Source organism: Labrus bergylta, chromosome 21 (genome assembly GCF_963930695.1).
Source record: "Labrus bergylta chromosome 21, fLabBer1.1, whole genome shotgun sequence".
In the NCBI taxonomy this organism is placed as follows: Eukaryota; Metazoa; Chordata; class Actinopteri; order Labriformes; family Labridae; genus Labrus; species Labrus bergylta.
The window spans coordinates 21,731,912-21,755,338 of NC_089215.1; the positions used below are offsets into that span (position 1 = coordinate 21,731,912).

A 23,427-nucleotide genomic window follows, 5' to 3' on the forward strand; every position below is an offset into this window, starting at 1 on the left:
ATTTTTAAAGCAAAGAAGTTTACATCCACCCTCTCATCAAAATAAAAAGACTAACCCTGTTTGATTAAACATTTAAACAAGCACTAAACCAGAAAGCCAGCAATACTTCATGTTAAATAACCTGACTGTCAGACGTTTGGCAGAAAACTGTGTTTATGCCCAAGTCTATTTTTCACTGTTAAGAGATTGATAGCAAAATGGCCATGTAACACACACTCACCGTTAACTGTTTGGTGACCACGCCTGACTCAATAGCTGACCTATTCATAGCTTTGAGAACCTCAAAATCTGGAGCTTCAATGAACACAACATAGGGCAGGAACTCCGACGTCCTCAGCACTTTGAGAGCCTGCAGAAGAAAAAAAACACTGTGTTTTTTAAAATCACCGCATCACTGAGCTGCAAGAAATGCAAATGTAGGAAAACCAGCATATAATTATAAACTGAGAATGTGATTAAAATGCAACTGCAGTATCTCCCTCGGAAAACTGTATCAAGCTAATGTGTGTAAATAAGATTAGCTGAGTGTTTCCAGCGTGTAATATAGATCATTAAGAGATCCTTTTTTGATAAATATTGATGATGTGCTCTGCCTGGTAATACTTGAGCAGCATCTAGCTCGGCATAATTGGTTAGAAATGTGAATTCTTGAACTTGAGTCATTTGAATTGGAAAAAGGTGAGAAATAACAGATCCAAAGTTAGGAGGAAAAGGGGGCACGATATGTAGGAGAGGGAAAATGAAAGAACGTCATTCACATATGAGCTTCCTATACCTGTGGGTTAACGTCCAGGATGCAGATCTTTCCTGTTTCTATCACCTCGTGTATGGAGTTGATCTTAGTGCCGTACAGGTTACCGTCGTACTCCCCGTGCTCCAAGAAACGAGCATTTTTTATGTCGCACTCCATTTCGCTGCGGGTCATGAAGGAGTACATCTGGCCGTCCCGCTCATCCACCTTTGGTTTTCTGGAGGTGACTGAAGGGTGAAAACAGGCACATTTAAATCAATTCAACAGTTTAAACACAGAAGGGTAAAATATGACACCGCCAGATGGATTTGGTATAAGAGTGTGTAGTAATCATGGATTGCTGCACTCACAGGGGATGGTGGTTCCATATCTCTGGGAATCCGACACCAGCAGCTTGTTTTTCAGACTTCGACGACCAACACCCTGCGCACCAATCAGAACGAGCGTCTTCCTCCTGAAGGGCGGGACTTTGGCGACCTCTTCGTATATCCTCAACTCGTGCCGATCAAATTCTGGTCAGAGAATAACCATGATGAGAATTGAATGAACATTTAGTTTGAAAGCAAAAGAATGTGACGTTGTGTGGTGTGTTTTTGGGTACCTGCATTCTTGGTCGTCAAATACATCATCTTTTTCTTCTTCTTGCCCCCCATTCCTGCACAAAGAGGACCTGAGATGGACAAAAAAAACACACACTAAAAGGATAAAAAAAAAACTTTCAACCTTGGCGCATGTCTCTGCCAGCCACTTCAACAAAGCCTGTGTTCAAACGATGCACTAAGAAGGTGAAGTGTCTCTGAAAGCACTGCCAGGTCATAAATCCAACATCTTAAGACGGTTATAGGGAGGCAGCACCACTAAGGGGCACTGTGCACCAACACTGCAATGTGCAACCAAGTCTGCTGCTAAAAAAACACCTGTGACTAGACAATCTGCTCTGAGGGAGAATATTGTCTTTGCACAAACATGAAGGCGATCCTGGAAGCAAAGATGAGCTAAGTTATCTATTTCATGTCTGATTAAACTCTTCAAGTTGGCTCAACAAGAATTGTTGCAGCCAGGTCACTAAATGCTAAGTATTTCTCTGATTAATATCTGAATTCAATTTTTGGACCTCCAGAATCATCCAATAATAAGCCGTTCATTTATGTATTCAAATCATGCTCTCTGTTTATGTGTAAGACGTGGCAGCAGACAGATGTGTCCTCCACAGGCTTCAAGGGCAGAACATTTGTGCCGTCACCTTCCTCTCCTCCTGAAGTGAAGGGCATGCAGCCCTGACTCACCATCTGTTTCGCTGCTCCTGAGGAACCAGATATGTCTAGCAGAAAACAGCCTCTTATTCACTCATAAGAGTAGCAATGATTATTGATCAGGGGTCTTATCCTTCAGTTTGTGAATGGCAGCCCCTGTAGCTTCATAACCAGCAGATTGGATCTGGGCGCCTGAGTCACGCAGTTGCTCATTACTAGCTCTTGGGCGCTCACTGACAGACTGTAGAGGGGAAGGGGGGGGGGTGCTTGTATGATATGGAGAGGAACAGATGTTGTCTTTGTGAGGTGAGGAGCCTGTGTTGAATCTGCATAATGAGAGGTGCTGCTGCCGAGTGTGTACCTGTAGTAGCAAGCTCCAGATCTCTCTTCACAAACGCTTTCCTCTTCTCCTCCAGCAGCTGGCTCGGTATGAGACCTGCACTGCCCCCCTCTATGTGACAGGCCTGTGAGGGGGAAACATGCACACACACAGAAGGATGAGCCAACATGACAAAGACCTTAAAAAAATGTTGAATATGTTTCGAGTATGTGCTGGAGGGTGAGCACACCTGCCACCAGTTGAGGTCCTCTTGGTTGAAAATCTGCAGAATGTTGCCACTGTTGAAGCTCAGCCCTGCTTCCTTACAGGGAATCAGGTTATCATGGGATGGATCGTAGTCAAAGTGACACTTTACAAAGGCCTAAAGGAAAAAAAAGACATGGGAAGAAGGGAAAATGTTAGTTACATTTCAGACAAATATGCATTAAGTTGAAGAAACAGGCTGGGAATGTGTACCTATGCTGCCTGGGGCTGTGGTGTATGGAAAGTACAGGGTTATTGATGGATGGGGTGAGTAAATGTCAATCACGACAGAACAACCTTGAGCACTTAAGTATAAAATATAAAAAAAATATAAAATACAAAAAAGAGAGAAAGAGAAAGAGAGAGGAGAGAGAGAGATAGCCAAAATGTGTAGTCATGGCAACTATCCCCTTCCCCCTACTGACGCTCATTCTTGCATGGACGTAAAAAAAAAAAGACTGCATGTTTGTGTGTGTGTCATTCCCCTGTAAGGAAACAGGACGGACACACACACACACACACACACACACACACACACACACACACACACACACACACACACACACACACACACACACACACACACACACACACACACACACACACACACACACACACACACACACACACACACACACACACACACACACACACACACACACACACACACACACACAGAACTTTTGAGAACACCTCTCACTGTCACCACAACTCCTCCAAAGTACAATCTCCACTTACACAACTCTTACAGCGTCAACACAACTGAATCATTCTTTAACTTCTCTGACAGACACACACTACTCAGTGTATAAGCAGACACTTTGATATCTGGAGACGACGCCACAGAAAATGAAAACACTTGAACTCTGGTCGCACAAAGCGGAAGGTCTTGGGACAATTTAGTCTTTAAAAAATGTTAGAAAGAGCTGTGACTTACTCCTCTCGGTGAATAACCAGTAGAAATGGAAGGATATAAAGTTTTTAACATGCATGCAATTTTAGAGTATTTCTGCCAGATTGGCTGTTGTTTCAGGTGCAGTGTTTTTTGCTTGCATCTCAGTTAATTTTTCCAATTGAACTTCTTTTTTTGTATCATCTTTTTTTAAAAGTGATTTTTACACATTTTATAGTATTTGTTTTTTTATCCTCACCCCCCTCTGTTTGTATGACCTGCCTGATTGATCTGGCTGACTTAGTGAAGCACTTTGCAACTTGAATTTTAAATAGTACTGTATAAATAAAGGTTGGATTATTTCATTTCAAGCTTTATTGTCATTTAGTTGTACATACAACAGTAGTGCAAGCAAAATGAGAGAGCGTTTCTCATCATCAGGATCCAAAAAAATAAAATAAAATAAAATAAATAAGACACAATTAGAATACACACACACACGCACAGGCACACATCCCATTGTTCTCCATGTAAAATGTACATAACAGCCTGTGAATGAGGTGCTAGTGACTATAATCCATGAGATATTTCAAATTTAAAACTATAACTAAGGCTAAGCCTGAAGTGCAGCAGTGTGCATTAACCAGATCATCAGTTCAGCAATGTAACAGCTTGTGGTAGGAAGCTGTTGATCAGTCTGTAGGTCCTGCCTTTGTTAAGCATGTAATCTTGCCTGAAGTTGCAAAAGGAGCAAATGGTAAGAATCCCAATTGAGGCTAATGGAAGAAGTTGTACATAAACATAAGTAACTGACAAGTTCATTGATCATTTTTTACCTGATAATGATGCTGGACGGAATCATGCTGACCACAAAAGTTAAAAAATTATGTTAGCGAGGATTTCCACCACTACACTGCAACTAATCAACTTGTCCTGAGTTAACATTCCACTGGTGTTAGCGTCAGGGGTTTGTCTGTTTTTTTAAGACTACATATACTTCGGCATCTCAGTTGGATGCAAAGATGAAACAGTCGTAGAGGTCAGCAGCGACTGTTGGTTAACACATTAAAGGAAAACAGCAGGTGTAAGATCATAGTTGATGTTAGAGCGGGGGGTCACAACTCGCACTTTCAATTTTAACAAGATCAGTTTATCAGCAAACTGTGTAAAATATGCTTCAAATATGTTTCCGTATGCCAATAAGCCAAGCACATAAACCCACTCTACATCCCTTTCTTGTAGATTATGTTCCAGTATATTTCTGTTTGGTGTAATGAATTCATTTGGCACGGCTCCTTCGGGGCTCTAGTGTTCCTCTTCTCTGCTGCTGAGACTGATCCGTCACAAAGCCCCGCGCCGCCTCACACTGCTCGGGCTGTACATACAGCATCTACTGGTGTGCTCTATCCTCCCATCACGCTGAAAAGATAACCCTCACTGTAAACTGGGTCACATTTTCAGTGTGACCGGCCTCCTGTGGCTCTTAGAAAGCTGGTGTTCATTAGCTGGTACAACCCAGGGAGATCCATCACTACACCAAGACTTGTTTTTTTTTTTACAGCGGTGATAAAACCCTACTCTCCAACATATTGATCTCCAACAAACCTATAATCTTTCTGATGTGAGTTTTCAACGATGACAGACAAAGACTACATTAAAAACACCTCAGTCAGACTGGAGTGTCATGAGCTGTTTGTGGAGTCACTCCTTTTTATCTCTTGTTGGAGAAGACTTCCATTATTGATCCATTATGTATGAGCCTAAAATGACTCTGCATTTGGATAAGTGACAAAACGGTAATGTTGGTATTTCAGCCAAGCAGCCAATGTCATCTACAAAGTACCTCTGTAGAAGGAGATACAAGATTCTTGGCAGAGCAGACAAGGTTACAGACATGTGAGGGATGCCAGGGAGTATGCAGCGTGCTACTTACTTTAACTGATTAAATGACAGCGTCCTTTCAAAGTAATCAGAAAGTTTGTTCAATATTTTACCTCCGACGTAATGATCACAACTGGATTTTACTGAAAAAGATTAAAAGTGAGCCCCCCCCCCCCCCTTCAACGGGCAGCTGTGGCTCAGTTGGTGGAGTCGTTGCCTCTCAACCGGAAGGTCGAGGGTTCGATCCCCATCTGGGCAACATGTCTGATGTGTCCTTGGGCAAAACACTTAACCCTGAATTGCTCCCACTGCTTCAGTGGTGGTGTATGAATGTGATTAGTTACTTCTGATAGATGATACTACATAGTGATCACTACCATCAGTGTATGAATATGTACGTGTGACATGCGGTGTAAAAAGCGCTTTGAGTAGTCTTTTCTAGTCGGGAGATTAGAAAAGACTTGGCTGAAATACCAACATTACCGTTTTGTCACTTATCTAGTCAGGAGACTAGAAAAGCGCTTTATAAGCTCAAGTCCATATACCTGTCTTGGTGTGTGTGGCTCCTGATAGCTGGGCAGGATCTTCAGCACCACGCTGCCGCTCGCCTCCTTCAACATCTCCTGGAGCACTTTGGGGTCGTTGCCCACCTCCTTGCCGTTCACCTCCTTGATGATGTCACCGACGTGGAGCAGACCCTGCTGGTCGATCATGCCGCCGTGGAGGATCCTGGCGATCACCAGCTCACCGCTCTCTACTCGAAACGTCACTCCCTGTACACACACAGGTTCAGTGTAATATTACTAACAGCAGTCCTCCACTGCTCAGTAGTTCAATAGACTAGTAACTGCAGAATGCAGAAGTGTTTAGCACTAGAAGCTTACTGCAAATACAAATCCAGCAGGTTCATTTGGAGATATTCATGTCTAGATAAAGATGAACTTGTGGCACATATGAAGTGAATGAACAACCATGACTTCACCCTTTGCAGTAAAGATAATTTGTTTAGGTATTTTGGCTGTTGCAAACTTTAATATTTTTTGAAGATTTATTTTTGGGCTTTTTGTGCCTTTAATTGAGAGATAGGACAGTGGATAGAGTTGGAAATCAGGGAGAGAGAGAGTGGGGAAGGACATGCGGGAAAGGAGCCACAGGTTGGATTTGAACCTGGGCCGCCTGCTTGGAGGTCTACAGCCTCTTTACATGGGGTGCGCGCACTAACCACTGCGCCACCAGTCTTGTTTTTTGATCCAGAAAAGAAGAGGATGGGCACGTATTGTTGCTTTGTTAGTTGTCAGAGGAAGCCATGCCCAAAAGCATTTTGTTTGTATCTTCATTTTGTCTTCTATTTTGATCTTAAAGAAACCATAATTTACAGTATTAAAATAATGCTTTAATGAAGAAGGTTTTAATCTTTTATTTGAGACAAAAATCACATTAAGAAAATAACTAATTTTCTTTAAAAAAATCCTCCAGACAGAATCACACCTGGTGGCCATTAGTTACATCTCTCCTTTGGCTTTATCATGTCTTTATTATCTAAATAGGCTACTCTCACTTACAGTCTGTATGTGTTGTTGCTTTTTTTCTCCCATTTTGGCTCTCTTCTATTCTTCAGCCCTGATCAAATGTGGATTTTGTGACAGCAGTCACTTTCTTGAGGTGGTCAGCAGACCCACAGTTACGAGTCAGAAAGCCCTCTGGAGGGCTATGAATAACTAAACAGGCGGCTGGCAGAGTTTGTGGACAGAAAGTGAGAAAATAGATCACCTGGCAAATGTATCACTGAGTCCTCTTTATTCAAGAACAACATTTCGGATAAATCAAACTCAATGAGTGCTACACTGCAGCATAAATGTGACTCGTTTCTTTTTTAACAATGCCGTAGAAATATCTCATTATACAGAGAGTGCTCTCAGCTCCAAAACACAAATCATACTTTTTATTGTCGAGTTCTTATCTCTTAACACTTTACAGGAGAGCTCTATTCTGCCACAGTGATTACAGTGTCTTTGTGGAGCAGACTCACCAGGTGCTCGCCAGACACTTTTCTTATTCCCACCATCCTGACTGCGTCTGGAGGAACAGGCTGGTTGTTGAGGGCTGCATCCATGAAGGAACAGGGGCTGGGGGGAGGAGTCTCGTAGTTTTTGGATGCCACAGAGTCGTGGGTCTCGAGGAGGGACTGTGAGAAAAGGAAGAGGGTGATACAAACACTTCCATAAAAATTAGAAATCTCTTTTTTCCTCCTTTGACACTTAATACACAATTTCATTTCATTTTTTCATTTTATATAACTAATGTGTTTGTTTGCCCTTCCTAAAGATGTTAAATATCGTAGCGATAGGGAAGAAAACCTTGATGGAGGGAAAAATGTATGAATTTATGTAACACAGATCCAAGCTACCTCAGTTTGACTTCACGCTACTTTAAACAACTGTAATACATTTGTAAGTGTGTTGTAAGTGTTATTTTTAGACTTTCAACATCACTGGGGGGACACAACCTTTTTAACACCACACCACTTATAAAAATGTAAAATATTGTCATCCTTATGTTGAATATAAAATATGTGTACTGTATGTTAAGACATGATGACAATAAAAAGTAATAAAAACAAAAAAATTCGAAAAAAAAAAAAGAGAAATCAGCTTTTCTCCCACTACGACCACCTACAAGAGAGAATCATGCCACACTGCACAAAACAGGTGCACATGCATGGACTGAAACATAATCTTCTGTAGCTCCAAAATCGATGGAATCCATGCTTGGACAACATGCATCATTAAGCATGAATGTCCCTTTGAAAAGTAATCAAAGGTTTTTTTTAGCCTGAGTGCATTTTAATCAAGGTTACATCCTGCTGTGAGATGTAAGACCTGCTGCTCTACATACCTGGAAGTGAGGCTCCTTCAAGATGCGGACCAGCTCGTCGGCCGCCTGGCTGCTCAGTGCGAGTGGGCTGAGCTCCTTCAGGATGTCCTGGACCAGCTCTACATTGTTCTCCCTCACCGCCTCCAGCTTGGGCTCCTCAAACTGCTCATGGGCCTGGAATATAATTAATATGAAACTAGATGTTGCCTGCACTTAGAAATTTTTCCCCGTAAAAGATTCCAAAAACAAGATAACCAAGAGAAAATTAACTTCAATTTTTCTTTTTACTCTAGGACTTTTTGGTGTGCTGCTGCTAAACATCAATATTTCAAGGGGGATTTATTTTTTACTGTCTCCTCCTCTGCCAGAGTTTCATGGCTATGGAACATGAATCCCACCTTTTTGGTCCAGGGCACAAATATTAGAAAAATAAAAAATATGTTCTTTTCCATCAGGTACTTTTTGGATGATTCAGGACGATGGATCTGTACGATTCAATTGTGATGTTTCTGTTAAATGTAGCGGTAAAACTAGGAATAAAACACATTATTGCGAATCAACTCAAACGTCTAATCTGATATTGTATGATAATTAAGCAAGTACAAAGTAAAACATGCATTCTTTATAAACCCTTTAAACGAAATTCTACAGAGTCTCATTATATAATCATGCATATTTTATGTTTTAAACTAGCACTACTTGATACTGCAACCCGAGCAAGCTTGTATTTTAACTTTCCCCATTGTCAGGCAATTCCACGGAGGATTCCTCTGGTGGGACTTGTCTGGCAGCCACAGTGTGTGTTTGCAGGAAGACAGGAAGAGTCCCCATCGAGGGACAGGATACAACAACACACATACGCACAAACAGATATTAACAAGCGTCTGCATGTACAGAGTGTTGCACACAAGCCATCACTTGTAGCTAAGTCTGCATAGGGACACAAGCACAGCAGACAAATCTGCACAGGACTAAACCAAGGACAGGGAGCTCTTTGCTCTTTCCTGTTCAGTGATACAGCAGCAGGTTTTTGCTTATTTGCTGTTTTGGCAGAATTCTGTGTAACCTGATGGAGCGAGCTGTCACAGCCTGGCGCTGATACAACATGCCTGCATGAACACTGAGCAATATGATTACAGTTATTTTAGAGCCATGGTGGACATAATGAATAACATTTTTGAGGACACATGTTTGTTTTGACATCCCTTTGGAAGAAAACATGAATAAGATAAGCACGTTTTTGTACTGTGCTCTAGCATTGTGCCATACTAGGTATATTTTAGTTGATGTTAAGTTAAGACAGGATGATCTAGTCTTTTGTCCTACAGGGACATTTGTTTTGGGTTCCAAGCTGCATCACACAAAGCACTTACTAAAAATATCACAATGCATATGCACAAAAAAAAATACACATTTATTAACATGCAGAAAATCCCATACTGAGTTTAAGACAGTATTTCCTTTAGAAAAGACGATCTCAAGTTTTCAAAAGAGAAGGAAAAAAAAAACAGACCATCTGAACAGTTGGTTGATACTCAGAAAGTAATGTCTAAATCCTTGATAATATTTCTTATAAAAGAGTTATACGTATCACCAGTCTTGACCGAATTCTGTGGCTCTACAAATTCCCTTTCCACAGTAGTTAGAGTTCTCAAAAGCCTTGTCTCTTCAAAGTGAAAATGCTGCATGACTTTAAACTACAGCAAAGTGGCATGTCCTGGTGTTCGATCAGTTATGTTGCTGCCACTGTTCACAACTAGTGGTGTCTGAATGTAATGGATTATTCCAGGCTTGACTCACTGATGTAAAAAAAAAAAAGAAGGTATTTGTTATGACCATGAGCTTATGGCGATGGATTGTAGGAAATATTTACTGCTGTTAATCAACTGATTTCACTGAGTCAGTTTACTTACTGGATGTTAGTAAAGTTGTTGTTAGTAAAAGTCACACATTCCTCATTAAATAGCAATTTTAATAATTCAAAAGTAATAATCAGTAATCAATCTCGTACACCAGTTTGGACAGAAGCATTTCTTAGATTGATTATGTGACATAATTATATGCTACAGCTCCAATATAAAAGAACCAACTTACTAATAAATTAGTTGAATTGTTACTCCAATGTGGGCTCTAAATGCTACTTTAGATCAAGACAAGCTTTTATGCAATATTTCTGTTTCCACACTTTCAGCTAAATGTCAGTAGCTGACATAAATAAAGGATTTGGCCGCTTGTCACATAATAGCTAAAATGTTTTGCAGAGGCTGTTTTGTAATGCAACAGAATTCATTGTTCGGTGGGCCTCATGGCACTATTTTACGAAGTCAACGGGGTCACATTAAAGAATGAATAGAGATAATGTGATGGCTTAGTCATAAGGTTAGAACTAAAAAGCGTCATGATTTGATGTCTAAGAGCAACAGATGGTTTATTTAGCTGTCGTAAATGCCTCGATAGACCTAACTGCTCAGTTAAATATAGAGCAAAACATCAAGTCAGAGCTGGAAATGAGGAAGCTCTTCTACTAGCTAATAGCTGCTGTTGTCAATTTCTGCTCATTGTGGGCCTTAATCATGATTCATATTCATTATAGAATTAATGGCTGGGCTTTTGTCATTCTTAAGGGAGTGTGCTGCAATCATCACGGTTCGCTGAAGTATCCACTATATGTATACACATGTGGACCCTTTGCTCTGTCCTGTTAATGTTCTCTTTCCTTTCTCAGTAAATACCATGTGAAGCATATGTAGATCCATCTTGCGGTCACAAGAGGCTATCATCTTGGACATCCTTTGCACATCCTTCAGCGAGGCACTTCTACTCTGCACTTGCATCCGCAGATCTCTTATGAGAGCTCTCATCAATAAACTGGTACCACCAAGAGCTCCCTCAGACAAACTAACTCATACATAGGAAATCAATCCGTCTGTAGCAAAAAGGAAACCAAGAGCAGGATAAGAAATGTGGGAAGAAGCTCTGTGTTATGAAATATTGGAGGCCTTTGAAGCAGTACTCCCTGCTGCTCCCTCTGGATAGTCCATCTCCACATTTCCTGAACAGAACAGCCTCTGAATTACAGAACCAGTCTGCACAACCTTTTACCCCCCAGCCTTTGCCAGAGTCCGAGAAGCTGCTTGCAGAGTAATGCATCTCCATGGACAAAAAGAAACCTCCCAGCCACAGCACCCACCTCAGTGCAGCTCTACTAACACTAACAGTGCACAGTGAATGTTAGAGAGACATGTGGTAATCCATACTAATGACTCTTGACAGCATAGAAGAAAAGGAGGAATCTCAGGATATGACTTCCACGTTTCTTTATTTATTTATCTGGCATACTTTTGCAGCGCACAGCAAAGGACCTTTTCCTACTCTTGCACGATTTGAAAAGGTTTATGTAATATTGCTCTTGGCAAGAAGTAGTGGAAGTGGAAGTGGAAGACTTCGGCAACAGAAAAGAACACGAAACACAGTGGGAGACTTTCTGTCACTACTGAACTATTTCACGCTTCTTCCTTCACTTCAAAAAGCTTTACTTTGCCATGGCAAAACCAGTTTTCTTCATGTGAGCACAGAGAACTTGTGAGATTTTGTTACATACAGTAAGGTCGACTTTGCAGAAGGACTAGGAAGTTTTATGTACAAACTTGCTTATATGCAGAAGAGTTGCAAACAAAAAATAGTCCTAATTTTCTTATGTATCTAACATAATGAAATAGGACCCAGAATTGATCCTTGTGGAACACCTTTTGTTTCATAGTAAAAACCATTGAATGGATTTTCCTAGCTTTTTTCAGCTTGGACACACTAATATTTATCAGTAAAACAAATAGCATTAGCAAGCAATGAAGTCGAATCAAATACTACAGAGAGGTAAAAAACCAAAGATATAAAACAAACAGACTACAGTTTAAAGTTTCAACATGAAACCAAATTTACTGTAGGTCTGCTGTCAACCCGTTTGTGGGAAAATGCTTTTGAGAGGAAGACAAGTACCACCTTGGTCTGAGTTTTGTTGGAATAAAGCCTAAGAATTACCTCGCTATTTTTTTTTCGGTCTAAGATGAGTTTTAATTCAGTTTCTAAGCAACTGCCCAACAGAAATTTAAAAAAAAATCAACTTGATTTGAGAAAGTATTTAGTTCGCTGATAAAGCAACTGTGCAAAAAAGACAAATGCATGTCTGTCAAGTGTAGTAGTATGGGAACCCTTTTAATCCCTCTGGACTGTTGTTATACAAGTGCTTTAGCTGTGTTATTGATTTTTACAGGATTTAACTACAAAAGGCAGCAAGTGCCATATTTCCTCTACTATAACACAACATAATGTGGACCCAAAAGTAGGACTGCTATCAAACAGGAATTGACTGAAAGCTGTGGTCCCATTTCACTCTGTGCTCTTGAATTTCAGATTTTAAAATGGACAATCACAGATTTCTTAATAAAAATACGAAAAAAAAAAAAAAATGTATTCTTTAGACGGCAATATAGTAACTTCTAATAGTACAAATCTGTCGTTGAACAATTTGATTTGATTCAATTCAGAGGCCTATAATTGAAATAAGAAAATATCACAAGCACATTTAATACAGGCAGTTCATGTTTCATATAATACGCTTCAGTGTTTCCCCTACCATTATATTGGGTTAGATTATAATTTTTTTTTTTAAAGATTTTTTGGGGGGCTTTTTGTGCCATATGATAGTGTATAGAGTCGGAAATCAGGGAAAGAAGTCATTTAAGGATACCTTTCCAAAAGAAAGGGACAGCTGTCATTAAAAGTAACACATGAACACCAAGATTGTGTTTGTGTCGTCGTGTCGCCGTGTCGGCATGTCGGTTTGTCCCCACCCCCCCAACACTGTAAACCTAGGGGAAACACTGCGCTTATTCTTACTAAATATATGTTATAAACAATGGTTGAATTCATTCCTTGATTTTTCATCGATCAGACGGGCTTATGAAGCTACTGCACTTGTCAGTTTGTCAAGAAATGTTGAGGGTACTGTGCTGCTCACTGTCTGCTGTTTCAATCTTTTGCTGTGATTGGCAGGCGAGATGTTGTGTTGCCTTGTTAAAATGACTGACAGCTGGGAAACACAGGACATGTTTACATTCTCTAAAAGAAAGATGGATTTTCTTTGTAGTTCAGCCTTATGGTATATGCCAACTGCAAGGCAAAATACATATCGAGGTCATTTTTGGTTTCAAAGTGAAAGACCTTCCCACTTATTTTAGTGACCCAAACTCTAAACAAGATAATTTTACCATCCAATAAACTGTGTTAATCCTTTTAACCTTTGCAGTCTAATTCTCAGAGTTTGAGGGGATACCCACAGTGATTTGTACAACTAACCACAGAAGCCTTATGTTCTGCTTAACTTGTATCAATAATATGTCCATCATTGTATACCATGACTGGCTTCTTTGTAATAGGTATCAGGTATCAGAATCAAAATCAGAAATACTATATAAATCCCAGAGTGGAGAGTAGAGCGTAGAGGCAACTGTTTGACCTCTTTTGTTCTCAACAAGTTTGAACTTTAAAACAAAATGCCCATGTTTCCATTTGAACATTCTGCCACAGAAAAAAGTTTCTAAATTTATGCTGTCTTTCTAGGATAATTATTGTAAGCTGAAATTTGAATCTAAAATGTAATAATGGCTCTGAATATTAAGTTTCAATCTGCTACATCATTAAAATAAGATTTCTCATAACATGCAAATTCCTGGATAGATAGTTAGGCATAACATATCATTGACAATGTGGGAAATAGCCCAAATGAGGAAAATGCAAATGAAGGAATTCAATCACATTTTTAAGTAACAACAAATGTCCACATGTTTTACAAAATACATGCAAAATGTAAATTTGCATGGTTATAATATCCTTAGTCAAACTTAAATACTGTGTGTTGTGGTGTAATTGTGATTTGGTTTGATTTAAGTTTAAGTCTTTCCTTATCGACTTATCCATTAGTGTGTCCATCCCCTGACAGTCCAATTAAAAGCAGTCCTTCATTGCATGTCACACACACACATATGATAATCCTCACATATTAAATATGCAGTGTAAAGTTGTTCTCACCACTGGGCTCTCCATGATGCCTTTGAGGAAGATGAGGTCCAGGTCGTTGGCTGTCGTGGAGCTTGTGCTGTCACTCAGTGTGTCCAAGGCCTGATGCATGGCTGTAAACACACACACACACACACACACACACACACACACACACACACACACACAGAAGGACAAGAGTTTATTTCACTATATCCTCCTCCATATGCTGCAGTTACCCATAGGAAACAGACTGAATAGATCCCCTCAAAGAGAGAGAGAGAGAGAGAGAGAGAGAGAGAGAGAGAGAGAGAGAGAGAGAGAACACTTTGACAGTAGTTGGCACAATATGGCTGAATGCAAAGAGGCAGGAGGGAAGTGAGAGGAAGAGTGGACGGAGGAGAAGGGGGGAGCTAGATTGCATCCTCTCCCTTGCAATTTCACCTCTGTCACTCACCCCCCCCCCGTCCCTTTTTGAGTGACAGCATCTTTCCCCCATCTTACCTCCCTCTCCCCCCTACGCAGCTTAACCACAACAGTTGCTGGTGTTGCTAAGAAAATAAAAATGTTTACCTAGATCTAAATATATTATATTGTTTGAGTTGAAGAATAAGTCTAGACATCTAGACACGGGGCGGCTGGGGCTCAGTTTATGAATTCAGTCGTCTCTCAACCAGAGAGTCGGGGGTTCAATCCCCAGCTCCTGCAGCCACATGTCCAATGTGTTCTTTGGCAAGAGACTTAACCCCAAGTTGCTCCTTCTGCTTCGCCGACGGCGTATGAATGTGTATTAATGGGATAAGTTACTTCTGATGGTCAATTGACATAGCAGCCTATGCCATTAGGGTGTGAATGGGTGCCATGCGGCGTAAAAGCGCTTCGAGTAGTCCATTTACCAATTACATTATAAGGTTGAGGTGCGATTTTTTATTATTGTTTTAGAGTTGTTCCAATTACAATGCACTTGGCCAGCACACTAATCTATATATCTGATTAGGGAAGGAAAAATACGGATCAGAATATCTTCAGTTCATGATGCCTCAAAGACATGACTCAACAGGACTACATATCAAACAGCTGATGCACAGTGATGTCAGCAATTTTGATGAAGAACAGGGAGGGTTCATTCTAGTAATAAAACCATCTCCAATGACGCTGAATATGACTCATTAAGATATCACCTACCAGCAGGCATAAATCACAGCAGCAGACGTGACTGTCAGAGGAGAGGGCATTTTTTACTCAAAGGGAACATTTGTCTGCTGTAATTCACCCAACAAGCCTTTGTTTCCAAAGCTAAAAATACAACACTGGCTTTTAATTTTCACAGGCAGATTGGTGCTCCATCAAGTATCCGTCGTGCACAACACACATCACAGTTCTCACTTCCTAATAAGGGCATAATAGAGCATTAAGACGTGATTGGTCCAATAAGAGGGCAGATAATTCATTTTGTGACAGAAGATTGTGTGTTTCTTTTTAATAATAAACTAATATTAAACTAGAGGGAAACCTGAAAGAACTCTGCATATACACAGGATTTGCATTCCCTATACTTTAACAGTTATAAAAACACTGTTGTGTTTGTCTTATCCTTTGAATTCCATTCAGCTGAGCATTACTGTAAGCGCCAAGTTATACTTATAAATAACGAGTCCAATGTGCATGAAAGTGGTCCAGTCCCAGTGTTAAAGTTAGCCATGCATTCAGGGTGACCAATTGCTCATGAGCCAATATTTAATAAGAGTTCATAGTCATGCTAGCAGCTCCTTGAAGTCATTCTAAATTACAGCAGTTATTTTAGCTAAATGCAAACATATTTTTTAAGTAAATGTTTACAACTACCAGGTTAATAGTTTTAATTTGGTTGAACCTAACCTAGATTCTCACATTTTATGTAATTTTAGACTTATCTCCAGACTTTCTTTTTATCCAAAATCCTGGAAAAATTCATTAACCTACAAATTAATTAAGTAAACTTGGACTGCGCAATTGTAATACTTTTTCATTTTAGTGCCACCTTTGGCAGGGTCAACCCCAACCTGCTTATCACCAGGCTTGAACATTAGGTAGAAATTTTGGGGGGGCGAGCTCTAAATCTGTTCAAGTCATACTTGGAAAACAGAAGTTTAATAGTAAGTCCAGAAAAATATATGCTCCCGCTTTGTCTGCCCTTACCAGTGGGGTTCCTCAGGGCTCAGTTCTATTGCCTCTTCTGTTTTCTTTGAACATGCTGCCACTGGGTGGCATATCTTTCCATTGTTTTGCAGATGACATACAAATACATCTCTCACTCAAAAGCAATAACCAACAGTCCTTTCAAACCCTACTCAACTACTTCAAAGAAAAGCTTCTTAAAAGTTAATGAACAAAAAACTGAGGTGAATGTTTCAAGAATCTGTCTGCAGTATGTGCAAAACACTGCTGCCAGATTTCTGATCAGGTACATGAAACAGGAATGCATCAACCCTGGATTTGCATCCCTCCACTGGCTCCCTGTTGATTTTAGAATTAATTTGAAATGTTATCACTTGTTGTTGATATTCTATAATGCCGTTGAAACACAGGTAATGACACTGATGAAAAGTGTGATATTGTTGCTGTGTAATAATGAGTTTGTGTTTCAGCAGCAGTTGGTGTGTGTTTCAGGTGTTTAAGATGCTGTCAGACTATTTTGTGCTTCAATTCCTCAGCAGATGGAGCTCTATTCTGTTAGGATACTAAAAGAGAAGTAATGAGGTAATAGATATTTCCCGACTGAACGGAAAACTATTTTGGTCTTCTTTTATGGTGTTTAAGATGTATTAGTAAATCATGAATACAAGAATCTATCCTCCTCTTCGCTTCAATATGGAGAAAAAGATTAAAAAAGACACAGAGAAAGGCCAGGGGAAGATGACCACGATGATTACAGTCCTTCCGCCTTCAGTCTGAATGATTTGATAAGCAAATCAAATAAATAATTACATAAATCTTTCACAGTGAAACTTGTCTTCTATTTTCCCTTGAACAGCAGCTCTGCTCCAGCAGGAGAGTTGCCAGATTTGAGCCTGGCAGAGAATATCAGAGCAGCAGGCTCGGCTTACAGGTCCTGCATAATTCTCTTTAATCACTGCAACTGTACACCGGTGTTGTTGCCACATCGGCACTTTTCCCAATGTTAGTTTGTCTGTACTTGTAGACTTGATTTTTTTTTTTTTTCACTTTTCTCATAGCTTCAACACTTTTCTCTCACTACTTTCTTATCACATTGTAATACTATTTATAAACACTTACAGTACAACTTTCTCCTTATGCTATAGCCCAAATCGGATCTTTCAATCCTTATAAAACTTAAAGGTGCCCACAATGCATCAGGAAAAAAAGGAACTGCCTTGACGCACACTTGGATGGGATCATGAAAGGTGAAAAAAGGAACAGGAGAACAATGGCCATTTTTCCATCGTCGAGTGTGACTGTGGTCCTTTATTATTCATGTGGATTATTAAAGATCCTACTTGTCCTCCTCCTTGGATCTTTCTGCCCTTCTTCTCCCATCTTTTAGAGATAAATAGTTTTGCGTCCTGCGTTTTCACTTGAAAACAAGAAGAGTCCTGCAGGTCAAAAGGTCACATAGGACGTAATCTCCATTTTCAGATTCAGAGGTCTGGATTGTAGTATGAGAAGTTTTCCTATTTGTTTGTAGTCCGAGTCGTATTGACCAATCAAGTATCAGCAGCCTTGGTTTATGCAGGGAAAACAGTCTCTATGCAAAACAAAGCAGGTGGAGAGCCATCCACTGTAATGACATCCCTGTGATCTAAAAACAGATTTTCTGCATGCAAGTGATGCTAACAATCCATTCTACATAACAAATGTCAACTGGAGCGAGCAATCTGACGCTGAAGTCAATCTGCTTTTAAATCTCTTGACTCCCTGAAATGCATCAGAAATTATCAACCTGACCTCCATTCAACAACCAAGCATTTAAAACTGGTCTTGTTCTCCCATCTTAAGGACAGACCTGGAAAAGCTTGCATTTTTACTTTTTACAAATCTGCATCATGATGTTGTTTTGGCAACTTAAGACCTGTTTAATTAAAGTAAATCAGAAGGAAACAGTTTTTTCCTCCTCATACCCCTGAAGTAAGCCAGAGGGAAGCCTCTACCTGACATACTTTTCATAGTAAAGCCGAGACTCACCAGAAAAGACAGCTTTTACTTCAGGGGATTTAATAAACCAAGACATGACTGTTATTTCACATTTCTGGAGAGGTGAATTTTGCTTTTACTTTTTATCTGAACACAGTCACTTCTCAATTTGCCAATAGGACTTGTTCAGCGCATGGAAAAGGAAGTCTTGGCTGGAAGTCACACTTACTGCTTGCTGAACGAAAAAGACAGAGAAGTTGGGACAGCTTTCCCATGAGGCATGGCTGATTGGTTCCTAGATAGCCCAGGATGAGGTCTGAAGTTCAGTTTCAGGTATAGTGTATATTTTATTTGTTACATATCTAATTCTATTTTGGAAATATATTTCATTTTTCATGGGGTATTTTATCCTTCCTCTATAAACAGCAATACTGCAAAGCCAGGATCAAACATCTTTTTATTTTTTTAATTAACAGAACTGGTTAACAGAACTGGTTTTTCTGCTCATGTCTCATATCAGCTTCAAAGTTACATGAAGACATTTGCGTAATAATAAAGTCCTCTGAGCCGCTACAGGTGAGAACTCATGCGAAAGTAATTTCTCGCTCCAGTGATTCTAAATCCTCTATACAGCACACGGAAACTTGATACCATTAGAGGACTCCATTTAGCAGATGAGGGGTTAAGAGGACAGAAAAAAGGGCAAAGAAAGACTGATCTAGCTGCTGTACATGGTCGTCATGTGCTCTACAGAAACCTACTCTTTCAGGGAAATTCAATATGTGGGGGTTTAAGAGGAGAGCTCCAGAAAGGACAATCCCAGTAGAGCAGATCCCAGTTCTCCAGAGACTGAGACTGTGCACCCAAGACTTAACAAGTACAAACAATAACTGAGATTTAAGGAAATCTGATTCATTTTGGCTTCATACCTCTCAGTGAGAAAACCTTCAGGTAAAATCTTATCTTGGCATTTAGCTAATACAAATTAGCAGTAATAACACAATGTGTTGGCCTCTTACATCACCTCTCAACAAAGAGTACAAAAATAACAGCTTCCTTTCCATTATGGCAGCAAAGGACATGTTCTCACAATTTGAAACTCCAATTAAGGATGCTTTTGTCTCTGAAAGTTTCATCTTGACCTCTAAGGAGAGTAACAATTAAACTCAATGACACAGAGGCAGACAAACAATCTGGGCTGCTTTTGATTGTGGCCGATGCTAAGCAGTGGGACGTGAACCTCTTAGACTGAAGGTTGCCACGGAGCAGCGATTAGGGACATGGAGAAGAGGGAGACGAGGGAGCCGAGGGAGGCATGTGGGGGATGTGTTTTCATTTGTACATTCACCCTGGGTTTTAAGCACAGGGGAGTACATTCAAGCTAACTCTTTCTACTTCAAATAGCTGGAAGAAGAAATCTATTTAGGGAAAAAAATCTTGAGATAAACAAATAATCTTAAACACAGACACAGGTTAACCTAAAAGATTCATTCAAGTAAAATAAACAGATATGGTCATAGGTCATTTGCAGGATATAAACTAGCACATAAGTTGTTGTTTGTTTTGGTTTTCACAAAGTCCAGAAGGCGGTCTCAGCAGCTGCTAGCTGTGTCTGAATATGACACCCTGAGAGCAGAGAGACTGAACCGAAACAATAATGTTACATTTTGAAAACTTCCTGCTTAGCTACTTGAAGCTAAGAAGATCTGCAGATTCAGGTGATCATTCTTTGAAGTTTGGCCACTACCAAGTCATTTTTTCATATCATGAATAAGTATTTTCTCATTTGATACATCTAAAGTATAGCTTTATTTAAAAAAGAAGTCATATCCAATTTAGTAGGTAATAGATTTATTTTCTTCCTACAATAAAACTCACAGCGGATGCAACCATTGAGAGTTGTTGACTCCTCTTTCCCCTGCAGCGCGCTGTGTGCTCGGCTTGTCTCATGCAATGATGATCTAGAATCTTTGACAATAAACTTGTAGTTTGCAAGTCAGACGCTGTCTGGAAACTCACTTTGATGCTATTTTAAAATGGACTGCCTTTATTCTTGTTGATGTGCTTAGTCACTCTGACAATGTTTCTTGTATGCTCTGAGAAATAAATCACATCCATCCTATAATTTTGACCTTAATCATCATTTCATAACACACTACATTTGATTTCAATCAACTGACATATTCTGAAAGTCCACCCCCCCCCCCAACCCCCCCCAGACTGTAATCAAACTTGTGTAGTCCATGAAATTGACTAGGTGATGTTGTGTATGACAGTTTGAGTATTTATTAACTGAAACATCTGTGGTGTCAAACTGACTCGGGTGTCTAAATCAGTTTCTGTTGTTTACAATGATCAGTGAACATTTCTTTGAAAAGAATCATGCAGAAAAGTGTTTTGCCAGTCTCTGAATACTCTTGGCTAAATCTTGCTTCACGTTTTTTAGCCTCTCCCCTCTGGACGGAGGCTTGTAGTCCCAAGGTGTAGAACAAAGAGGAACAAAAACAGCTTTGTTCCTGCTGCTGTCAGTGCACGGAACAAGCTGTAGCCATGTTAGCACAAACACCTTATTTATTTATTTATGGCCAAAACTTATTTGTACCCTGCCTGGAGATATAATTTATTTGTGTTTTTAAATCGATCTTATCAGTGGAGACTTCTCTCTCACCTATGCCCTTATTGGTGGAGCCTTGAGCTGGGCGATATAACCTTAAATCAACATCACGATTAATTAAACATTTGACCTCGATTACAATTAATGAGCAATTATTTTGTTTTTGTTTTTTGCCCTCATAGTTCACTGACATGGTCTCTACTGTAAATATGCTCAACTATTAAAGCTGGGATGTTTTTTCTAATGAGAGTGCATATCTGATGAACTATTTTGTGGTTATTTATTGAATATTTTTGAACTGAAGTCAAAGCATCGGTTGAAATGAAAATGACACATTTGAGTTTTATAGTAGAAATTAACTTCCCTAAAACAATAGAAAATAAATAACTTGCATTTTATACAAACAGTTTTGACTTTTTTGTTTTGTTTGGTGTCGTCTTCCCTAAAGACAAAATGTGTCCAAACGACAGACATTGCTTCCATGTCGCGGATTGGATGTGTCATCACGTGACTGTCCTGAAAATAATTTAAATAATCGACATGGGCAAGATTACGTCTATGGAAGCGACTAGTGATCAGAATTCAAATGAGAAAGCTGTTTTGAAAATAAAAATGCACTGACAGAAATAATTTTTAAGTTTCAGAATATGGGTGTATTATTTGACTCAAAAATAAAATGATGATGAATTTATCTAATTTGCATTTTAGTTTTCCACTTCAAAAATGCACATTCTTTGACTAAATCAAAATGAAGAAGAAAATGACATTTGCTTTTTCATTTTCAAAAAGGCCATATACGTCGATTAGAGGTTCTGAATGTTTCAATTAATTTTCGATTCATTTCCCAGCCCTACTTGAGTGCTTCTATCACTTCTTATCCTTTTTAATTATAGAATGTTTTAGGTTTTTATCACATCTCCTTCTCTCTAATGTGTTGTTCATTGTTCTATTTGTCTTGTGTTCTGTGTGTCATGATGGATGTCGATCTTGCTGGCTGCAAACAAATCATCCTACGGGTAGAAATAAAGTAACCTGAACCTGAACCTGACGTCACACGTCTCTGAATTATAATGTTTCCCAACAAACAAATAGTGTGAATATTTTCAGGAGTACCCTATCTGGTTTGTGTTTCTTCAACTAAACACATCTGATCCTGGAAAATGGACTCAAAATTCACTGTGTTGTCTGGATTCCACTTTAAATAACATGGAATGTCAGAAGCAGTTAATCAAGGTGCATGCAATGTGTAAGGTCAATGTGAAGCTTTTCAGTGTGTTCACTCTGCAGTTCTAACAGCTGCTTTGCACTGTGAAAACACAAACAGCTTTCGGGGCAGTCTTCTCATCAAACACTCATTGGTATTCTCATTGTTTGGTGGTCACGCTGTTGGAAGTTACCACCGCCTTATTTCACTGCTGCACTATTAAAATGACAGAAAGGAACATGTTGAAAACTATTTCAGATTGCCAAAGTCACCTCTATGTAATAAAATACTCTCTGGCGTTGACAGACTTTATTAAACACTTTAAGGTTGCTGTTAGATTTGATTCGGCTCCCTGCTCTCCAGCAAAATATAATTACTATCAATCTCTCAGGTGGAGGAACATGAACGTCTGAGACAGTGTTGGAGATAATACTGGAAGGAGAAAAATCCCTTGTGTACGCCAGAACTGAAAAATCATTTATAACTGAGTCGTGTTGTTAAGTTGATCTTATTGTGTGGTTAATTTTCCCATTTTGATGGCCTTTGCAGCTTGTAAGCGGTCAGTTAACGGAAAGAACACGAGTTAACACAAGACTGTGAACATAGCTCTGCTTGATGTTAACTGGACACAATATAACTGATATTGTTCCAAAGAACATCACTGAAATAATGAGCAGGCTCATCCTGACAAGTGAACATTGTGTGAAGCATGTGTGGGCAGGTCCACTGTGTACTGTGCTCGTGTGGTCAATCTGTGTGTGTGTGTGTGTGTGTGTGTGTGTGTGTGTGTGTGTGTGTGTGTGAGCTCACTATCGTCGGTATAGACTTGCCTTCAATCAAACAGCGTTCCCCATCTAGGTAGTATAATTATAGACAGCAGAAAACTGCATTTTTTATATCTATTGGACAGAGGCAAGTATTGAGAATACAGTAACTAAGGAAAGACCATATTTTAAATGTTATGGTCCTGTACAGACCCACGGGTGTTTTCACTTGTGGCTTGTGAATCTTCTGCTCAGGTTAAGGATTGTTGTAGCTAATCAGAAAGCTTTTAATTCTTAATAGCCTAAATAAACTGCATTCTTAGAGGGATGTTTTTCTTAAAGTTACAGATGCAAACACATGTTCCTAATTCCAATGTATTGGTATCTATCTGTTAAACACATATCACTTCATTGGCACTTCAATAG

At 39.6% G+C, this 23,427-nt stretch overlaps 1 protein-coding gene across 2 annotated transcripts in view; it reads right to left on the minus strand.

Annotated features, from left to right (window-relative positions):
* mpp2b (MAGUK p55 scaffold protein 2b) overlaps positions 1 to 23,427 on the minus strand; it is a 47,732-nt gene that overhangs the window by 1,344 nt on the left and 22,961 nt on the right. For both annotated transcript variants that reach the window (XM_020651394.2, XM_020651393.3), the window contains 10 exons: positions 14,322 to 14,422; positions 8,256 to 8,408; positions 7,390 to 7,545; positions 5,906 to 6,133; positions 2,574 to 2,705; positions 2,366 to 2,468; positions 1,353 to 1,421; positions 1,102 to 1,263; positions 776 to 978; positions 221 to 349 (listed from right to left, as the gene is read on the minus strand). In XM_020651394.2, the coding sequence (XP_020507050.1) occupies positions 221 to 349; positions 776 to 978; positions 1,102 to 1,263; positions 1,353 to 1,421; positions 2,366 to 2,468; positions 2,574 to 2,705; positions 5,906 to 6,133; positions 7,390 to 7,545; positions 8,256 to 8,408; positions 14,322 to 14,422 (1,436 nt within the window). The remainder of the gene's footprint in view (positions 1 to 220; positions 350 to 775; positions 979 to 1,101; positions 1,264 to 1,352; positions 1,422 to 2,365; positions 2,469 to 2,573; positions 2,706 to 5,905; positions 6,134 to 7,389; positions 7,546 to 8,255; positions 8,409 to 14,321; positions 14,423 to 23,427) is intronic.